Raw genomic sequence first — 9,425 nt, forward strand, 5'->3', positions numbered from 1 at the left:
TTTTCTCCAAACTATTAACCTTTGCCATCGGTCAATTCGGATCTGCCAACTTTCCTTGATTATGATTGGCTAGCTGAGAAGAAGAGGTGATTACTTATGGCGCCACAATGGGGGGGGGGGGGCAACTAGCTGCCCCATGTGATATTTTAAGTAGATAAACAAGAATAATGGGTAATGATTGTGCCGATTTTTATGCCAAAGCAGCTCTCCATAAATCCATAGAAATAACAAATTACTTATGTACGTCCGAAGTAAATAACATTTTAAAGATAATTTCTTTTAATCAATGGCAGTCCAGATGGCAAAACTCCCCTAACACCCACTATAAAGTAATCCAAAAGTCGGTCTTACACCGACTTGCTCATTAGAACGAGCAAGAGAAAAGATATTCCGTCGACTCCGATTAAGTCATATAGGACTAAATGAAGATCTCTGGCGAATGAAAATACACCCAACGGGACAGTGCAATTCATGTCGGAGAAAGAAACAATTGAACACTACATTGTTGCCCTAAGTATATGTAATTGAAAGGTCAATGCTTCTTGTCGAGGCAGACATCGCCGATCCCGAGGAAATCCTTAGGCTCCTGAATTCTTGGGACCACTGTTTCGTTTCGTTCAAAGAACGAAACGCTTCCAAAAGAATAATTCGATAGCAGGAAAGATTTTTTTTATCCGTGAAGGAAAGAGAGAAATATACCTATTTGATTAGTATCTAATTACTTATTTGTTCATATAGATACATATGTGTGTATTTGTGTATATGTATATGTCATTTATATGAGTATGATGACCACATAAGACGATGGTCATTGTTGTGTTTGTCTTAGAATAAGATATATCTCTCTTCTCTCTAGGTTATATTCCTTGTATTCAGTAGAGCTTATTATCCATTTTGAAAAAAAAAAGAAACTGGAGAAAAAGAAAGTGAGAAGAGAAGAGAAAAAAAAGAAAGACAAAAAAAGAGAAAATAAAAGGGAAAAGAAAGGAAAAGGAAAGGAAGGAGGAAAAAAGAAAAGAAAAAAAGAAGAATGGAAGGAAGAGGAGAAGAAATGAAAGGAAAAAGAAAAAAAAGAATAAAGATGAAGAAATGGAAGAAAGGGAGAAAAAATGTATATACATGTATATATATATATCTTGTTTACTATCTCCATTTCCATGTCAATCTAACTTACAACCTTGATTTAACAATGCACCATTTCATTTATTAAAGCCCTCATTTTGGATGCCCCCATAAACTCGAATCATCCGAACCTCCCCATTTCAAATTTTATCTTTTTTCTTTACAAAACAAAACAGACATACATGTATTTGATTGGTATATATGCGAGATCATTTCACGGGAAAAGACTCTTTAATAACAGTTTATTTTTCTATTTCTTTTCCGAGTTTCAAGACTATAGAGTATCCCAAAAGCCCCCTGTCTATATACACCGGGGAGACAGGACGATGTCTGGACGGTGTCGTTAGAAGGGACGGGATCATGCGGTAACCTGTAAGATACGATAGTCTATATAATAATAATAATAATAATAACAAAATAAAAAAAAGAAGGAGAGGAACGATTTTAAAGGACACGTCGAAGAAAAGAAAGAAAATAATAGTTGGCCTAACGAGATGGCGGTAATAGTCAAATATGACTGGTCGCCATTAATTTCCAACAAACAACAACAACGAAAAGGAAGACGAAAGGAGAATATAGACAAATGGAAGTCTTGGTCTTTTAACTCAATGCCCTTGAAATCGCCCGCGCCATATCATGGGGCCCGGCTCCTGTATCTGACTTAACAATATTATAATTATTAGGAAAAACAGACTCTTTCCTTTTTCAATTTAAACAAATTGACAAAACTTTTCATGAATCGCATCCCAGATAATAGTGCCCCATATAAGTCATCAGAACGATTGGGTCAGTTCTTATGAGAGAACAAGTGCCTTGCAATTTCCTTGCATTATGTAAAAAATGAATAAAGATAAATATACTCTCTAGCTATACTGAAGAATGCATCAACGTCATTCACGAAGGGCGTTCATATTATAAACATGGTGTATGTCTGCATATTGTAAACATCACATTTACCGATATTCCTTTCCACATATCGTATTGAAATCGAATCAATAAATGTGCCCCAAAATCGCCAAGAAACAAGCCTGCATGGCTTGAGGTATTTACCGCCTGACCTCGCTTAAAATGATTCACGCAAGAAACAATGCACGGTATATTTGACTTGAACTTTAAAAAATATAACATAGAGCATTGTATCAACAACAAATGATAACAATACGAAGAAAAGCTTGTGACGTCGACTGCTGTTGATTTTCAATTTTGTACCACCAAACGATCGCACCGGCTACTGTATTTCATACAAGCATACAGTATTTTGTATGGGTGAAACTCGCGCATTGATAATGTGAATTATCTATACCAAACACTCCGCGTACGTCAGGGTAATTCATTTTAGAGGCTGAAACCACTGAATTTATTGATAAACATTCGGATGAATGAACATAATGCTAGTGTGTACACCTGATCGGTTCGGCTGATCGAAAGCGCAAGATATATCGGGTTTATAATCGAATTCCAATGCATTCTACCTCATCAGAGATCTGCCACTGAGAAGCTGGGACCAGCACATCCAATATTGTCATTGTGTGAAAAGGTTGAGGCATAAAAATAGATACTATCATTGGACATTCCATTGGCATATATTGTCTAGAAGCTGCATAACATCCCTTTTCAATTAAGGTAAGTGCATAATTATATCTATAAACTACACGTTACTCGAGCTGCTTTCATTCAAAGGCGCACCATATCATTTCTTCAGGCCTTCAGAACTCAAAATGGGAACCAGAAAATTCAGATTGTGATAACATGAGATCGAGTCTGTATGGGTACCGTTTCATTAAGACACGTTAAAATACAGTTTCTATATCTGACAGTTTACTCTTAGCCAATCAAATAGAGTGATTTCAGTAGCTTTAAACTGCATGTCATTGGAAAATTGTTATTACAACTTGCTTTGAAACGTACAGGGGAGTGTTTCATCAACATTTTCATCCGACAAGTTGTCAGACCTGACATCTTTCTCTGATGTTGATTGGCTGAGAGGTACTGTTACTATGGTAACTGTCGGATAAAATGGGACTTGTCGGATAAAACGTCCGACAGGTCCTTTAATGAAACGCCCCCGGGCCCCTGGATCAGTATGAAGGGATCGAAGAGGGGAAAGGAAAGTCAGGCGCCGAGCACGTGGTTCGCGGCTTTGCAGTGGGATCGGATAAAACTTTCACTGCCGACTGTTAATATTGCAGACGTCCCGACAGACGTACAGCTGTATTGTCTACATTAAAAAAGAAGGGGGGGGGGAAGAAGATAATTCTATGATTGCGTAATTCACAGAGATGGAGGCATATAAGTTAAGTCAAAATCAGACATTTCCGTTCACAGCTCACAACGAATTTTATTGTTATTTTCAATATATTTGGTATAGGGTATTAAACAAAGAATAGGCCTGATTTCAGCGTATACAATATACAAAGGCTGGTGTATCGAGGGAACGAGAAAATATCTGAAAAACCCCTCCACACTGTAAAGACGCTATTAAAAATGTTAAACAACGATGTTTAAGGCCGCCACGCTTACAGTAATTAAAAAAAAATAAGCTAAAATTGTTAGAGTGACGGGCTTAATTAAACAGCGTTGCTTAACATTTTTTTTAACAGCGTTTTTACAGTAAATGTCAACTTATAGCGGCTCAGTGTATATAGTAGGCACCTACAATGTAAATTTACCAGAACATGAATTATTCAGGCTTTCCTGGATAAGCATGCACGTTACCATGGTTACTATGACATGCATCACTCATCAATGAAACAACTAATTCACAGACAATATTTAGAGGTTTTCTCTTTCATATAGAGACTATGTTTTTGGAAATATAAACTGCGATATGATGTATGTCATTGATATAGTATTTGCTCTCTATCATTTTGGATCACCTTTTTTTATATACACATTGGACTATATTGCTCCGTTTTTTCTTTGTAACTATGTGATGTATAATATATGTTTTAAAATATCAAACATACAGTTTTTATTGATTATGTTTTGTTGTGAGAACATATTTCTGTTTTTTTTTACAGTTGTTGCCGTCGTTGTTTTACACAATTATAGGACCTACCTAAATGAAAATGAATTCCATATTTTATTGTTCGAAATAGACATGAAATGAAATACTTTGAAAAAATGCTATGCCCAGTTGATCGTGGGCCCGGCAGCCGCTGTGCAGCGCCAGATCGACGGGGCTCTATCCCTTGAATCGTTGAACCCCAAACAGGGTAGCAGCAACTCCCATCTTTTAAAGTCTTTTGGTCTGACGCGGCCGGGGTTTGAACCCCCCGACCTCCCGGTTGTGAGATGGAGATACTCTACCAACCGAGCCAATTGCGGAGATAAACCACACTTTACTGAACAAAATAGGCCTATTCGTAACTTTGTTATGTTTTCAAAATACAAAGAAGGGTCTCTTTAAATTTAACTCGTAATTATAATTCACACGCTTCTCACAGGAAATAATCAACCGACGCTGAACCAATAATTTTCCGTAGCCATGGCAACGAAACTCATCTCATCTACTCTCGTCCTTCTCTGCTTCGCTGCCACGTTACATCACGCTACAGGATGCTCGTGTGTCAAAAATCCAGAATTCTGCGAGTCAGACTTTGGTAATTATAATTGATTCTGGGGCATATCACGATAATTTTGATACCCATCCCCCCAAAAAAATTTTTATAATAAATAATAATAAATAGATAATAATAATAATAATGAGATCAGTTTTGCTTATAAATCATCTAAACTATCTACAGTCAATTTTAAAAGTAACACCAACATCACTGCATTTCACTAATTTTCATTTCTGAAAACATATTCAAAATCAATATCACCCTCTAACTAGCACGATACTTGCATAAAAAAACTATAATTTATACAGGACCTAAATACTGGAATGGTATCCACCATATAAAATCAACGTGCACGAGTTTTAAAAAACATCTAAATGCATAGGTTTGTTATGTTTATTATCTGAAAATGAAAATAAAAATTTGAATTGAATCGAATTGAATTGAATTTTTCAGGGGGGGGGGGGTACTGGATTAGTGAGCGATATTGGTGATTTGCCCCCGTTTTTTCATCGAATTTTTTTCTTCAAAAATCCATCCGCGGTGTGCATCAGATAGTTCAAGTTTTATTTTTTTAAATTAAAAAAGGGCTATCGGTAGATTCGATTTGCCCCTTGATTTATAATTTTAAGATATACAAACGGCTATGATATATAGTGTTTTTTATTGTGGTGTTGTTCTTTAATATTAATCTTTTTCGTTCATATCTTTGATTTGACACGACTGAGCTGCAAAAATGAGGGAGCTCCGATTTGCTGCGAGGTATATACGTAGTACTCGTTAACCACAATTCAGTCGACGTCTCACGGCCATGATGATGACGTATGTTATATAGGGCATGCCTAATTTACCTCGCATATCCCTCCTGTTCTGTTTGATATCAAATACATACAAAAATATGAAATTAATGTAGTTAATAGCCTGAAATCTAATTTTTCATCCTTGCCACAGCTATCAGAGGAACCATTTTGGATGTCCAGGGCAACTACACCGCCCAAGAGGATCTGATTTACAGCGTCATGGTCGACGAAGTCTACAGGAACTCTTCAGAGGGCATCTTGGTCACCGAGTCTCTGGAGATCGAGACTGGCGGTCACACATGTGGGGTTGGTCTCCTGGATATAGGCACCATCTACCTGATTTCAGGATGTAAGTATCCGACATAGCACCAAGTAATATCCATTGCTTACTGAGTGAGTGTGTAAAATAATAATAATGTGACTTATAAAGCACCAAATCCATTTTTCAATATACATAGCAAGGTTAAGGTGATAATTTTGAAAGTTTCGACAGAGGTACATTTATTATGTCTTCAGGGAGGCTATTCAACAAAGTGGGGCATGCAAAAGCAAATGATCTTTCCCCCAAAGTTTTTGAAAGTTTTGGAATAACAAGGAAGCCAGAAGTGGATGAGCGCAAAAAATCCCATATACTATACACCTCCAAAAAATCACCAAGTTATGGTCATGAATACAACAATCTTAAATTATTGCTTCAAGAGTATTTTATTTTCTTCCACATAATTTAATATAATTCTTATGTGGCTTTATATTGATTATGCTTTGATAATAATTCTTTGCATTTTTTAGATTAAAATGAAAATGAGATGATTATAATTCCTTTATCAAATTTGAAACAGATTTCTGTTATGAATTAATTTATACACTCAATCCCTATAGAGATATTTCGTGACAGAACTTGTCAGATGCTTTATCCGAAAAGTCCCGTTTATCCGACCGTTACCATAGTAACAGTGCTTCTCAGCCGATCAATTTTTTTTTTAATTGTCAGATCTGACAACTTGTCGGACGAAAATATCAGCGATGAAACGCTTCCCTGGTGCCCGTTTCATAAAGAGCTGCAACAGTTGTAACTTTGCCATTATGGCAACTACCATGGTAACCTTGCTTTTGATTGGCTGCTGAGCCCTGTTGCCATGGTAGTTGCCATAATGGCAAAGTTACACGGGGCCCCCAGATCTATCCTCCAGCCCTCCCACGCATCGATCACCTATGTGACGTCACTATTATTTTTGTTGCTGTGATTTCTTGCTTTCTCATCCTTGCACTTGGCCGTTCGTAAGTCGTTGACCATTTTTACCACTCGCTCAGTTCCATTAAATACTGCCGTTGTTACCTCCATATCCTTTTTTTATTTAAATAGTATATAACGACAATTCCGATAAGTACTCGATGGACAGCTGTAATTCTGTCATCATTGTTTACAACGATGCGGACGACGTCAGTGACTTGGATCTCCCGTGTTCGGCATCATTGACCACCAGCATGACATCGTACATCCTCGTCATCGGTGCCTTTCTCCACTTCATCCTTCAGTGATTGGTGATCGGAAGGGATGGGGAAAACAGCGGTGTGTGACTTTTATCTTAAAAATTATAATGCAACTTGGTTGTTGGATATAGCCTACACAGAGGAGGTGTTGGACAGGGATTATGATAATGTCAGAAAAATGAAAAGAGTAAACAGGGGAAGTGGAAAGCAGAAAAGGACAAGGACAAAGGACAAAGAGTATCAAAGAGAGAGAGAGGGAAATGGAAGAGAGATAGAGAGGGAGTGATAAAGAGAGAGAAAGAGAGGGAGGGGGTGTTATGGGACTACATATCCCTATCATTTATTGAGAGAGATAATGTAAACTTGGTCATCATGCCCATCCCAAGAAAAAAGCGACGGCCCTTCCTCTGACTAAAAATCCGATTTTAGGGGGTAATGATAGGCTATTATCAATATTAGCTTGGCTTTCCAAACTCGTATGTTCTCCCTCCTCTCCCAACCCCCCCCCCCCCCCTCTCCCCCACCCTTTCCTCGATAATGTTAATTATTGTTGAGAGCTATTACTGTTAGTCCTTGGCGCTCAAAATATGTACGTATAAACTATTGTGGCCGTCGGTCTTTTGGGCCTTTCTTTGTCTAGCACAATATTGTATGTTTCTGTTTGTGTGTGTGTATGGGTGTGTGCATGTACTGTTCTTATTTTTTTTTACAGTACACATGTACATGGATATCCGAAATGCCTGAGCAAGTAGCCACTTTTCTTGGACATGATGTTCAGACTGCGCAGATTGCATCTGCTCGCACAAACTCTGTACAGCTCAATTGTTATCATATATGGCAGCCCGCTTTTATTTTATATAGTTATTTTCATCAAACAGTACTATGATTTTATACGTCATCTATGATTGTCAAAATATGATAATTATCGTATTGATTTACTAGCTGAAATAATATTTAAAGAAGCTATTTGTGTTTTTAATGATATGACACGCTGCGCACCTTTTGTACCACTGCCTTTTTTTAAATACTAAGAAATCGTTTAATGTGTTTAGGATATTATCGGTACGATATTGTTGTCATGTTTAAAGTCGTCAGTGATATAGTTAGTATTTTATAATGATAAGTGATGAAGTAGGTCTATACGTAGGGTGTAAAATGAGATGTTGATTAGTGCCATCGTCGCACATCCCTTTCATTCATTTCCAGTCTCCTTGTGTATAAAAGAAGCTTAAGTCTTATTCTTCTTAAAAGTTCTTATTGAATCTTATTGATGTTTGCGAATTAAGCTGTTAATATTTTCTTTAAAACATTTGTATATATTTTTTTAGAAATATAACTGCAGTTGGTCTATCCTGTTCATATGCTGTATGAAGCCATTTCGGGGATGTTTGCAAATGGGATTGGATTCACCCTTGTAGAATATTACATGAAATGTATTTGATCGGCATATCGTCTTTTAGGTCAAGGATCCAGTAGTGATATCTGTCTTTCTGCTGTGTTGATTGTTAAACGCTACAATGATTTCTATTTTGTTTTGTAGTATCGTTCAGATTTGTTGTATTTTTATGCAAGCCTATAAGCCTATAATGTTTGTCTATTCAGTGTTTTTATTATTGGGACATGGAATAATGTTGCCATTTAAATTAGTTGTTTTCATTAAAAATGAACACTTTTCAAAAAAGAGAGAAATTAGTCATTGTAGCAATTACTTTAGGGTGGAATTCGGTGACTGAAGACAAATAGTGTTATCGTGAGGGCAATGTTGTACTTTTGTGTGTGTGTGTGTGGGGGGGGGGGGCGTCACATTAAAATGTGCCATCTTTACTTTGCCTTAATATATTTATGACTGTGTAATTATCCATTGGCAAAAGTGACATTACGTTTTGACTGTTAACGTGGCAGACGTTTGGGTGTCAATTGGCTACTAGCGGCATGTTGAGGGTTAATGGGGAGAGTGGGTGCTGAGGCTCAGATGGGGAGAAGGGGGTTGGAAGAGAGGGGAGGGGGAGAAACGAGGGAGAGAGAGGGTCAGTGAGGGGAATACTTAAAAGGAGAGTCGAATATACACTTATTATTGTGAAAATCCAATTTTCAAACCTAAAAATGTATAGCTCATCAACCCCTTTCATCCCTGTTATCACCCCTGCTCACCCCCCAATCTCCTTAAGAATGTATAATAGGCCTCTGTCCTATTCAATGTCATGTTATTGTTGTATAGGGTGGAGTGTTCCAAATTATGTACGTTCCACCCATTTTATATGCATGTACAGTGCGTCCCAGAAAAAACGAAACCGAGATTAAGCGATGATTTATCATAACTTAATCACAAATACAATAGACAAATGACCTACCAATGTAAAGCTTAGAATCTCCTCTTTCATCTTATATTACTTAGATTATTCCCCATTCACGCATGAGTGAGCAAAAACAATTTGAAGAAAGGATACCAAAA

The 9,425-nt window shown here is 37.2% G+C and overlaps 1 protein-coding gene across 1 annotated transcript; it reads left to right on the top strand.

The window, feature by feature from the left end:
* Positions 1-2,123: 2,123 nt before the first annotated feature.
* LOC129273076 (uncharacterized) lies at positions 2,124-7,165 on the top strand. The gene is made up of 4 exons (XM_064107917.1): positions 2,124-2,745; positions 4,569-4,724; positions 5,634-5,831; positions 6,846-7,165. Exons 2-4 carry the CDS (start codon positions 4,610-4,612, stop codon positions 7,019-7,021), a joined length of 489 nt encoding a protein of 162 aa, XP_063963987.1. The 5' UTR covers positions 2,124-2,745; positions 4,569-4,609; the 3' UTR covers positions 7,022-7,165.
* Positions 7,166-9,425: the final 2,260 nt, after the last annotated feature.

The sequence above is a fragment of the Lytechinus pictus genome, chromosome 12 (assembly GCF_037042905.1).
Source record: "Lytechinus pictus isolate F3 Inbred chromosome 12, Lp3.0, whole genome shotgun sequence".
Lineage (NCBI taxonomy): Eukaryota > Metazoa > Echinodermata > Echinoidea > Temnopleuroida > Toxopneustidae > Lytechinus > Lytechinus pictus.

Coding starts and splice junctions, on each gene's coding strand:
- LOC129273076 (XM_064107917.1), top strand. CDS start 4,610: ATGGCAACGAAACTCATCTCATCTACTCTCGTCCTTCTCTGCTTCGCT. Junction 4,725..5,633: donor ATTCTGCGAGTCAGACTTTG/GTAATTATAATT, acceptor TCCTTGCCACAG/CTATCAGAGGAACCATTTTG. Junction 5,832..6,845: donor CATCTACCTGATTTCAGGAT/GTAAGTATCCGA, acceptor TTATTTAAATAG/TATATAACGACAATTCCGAT.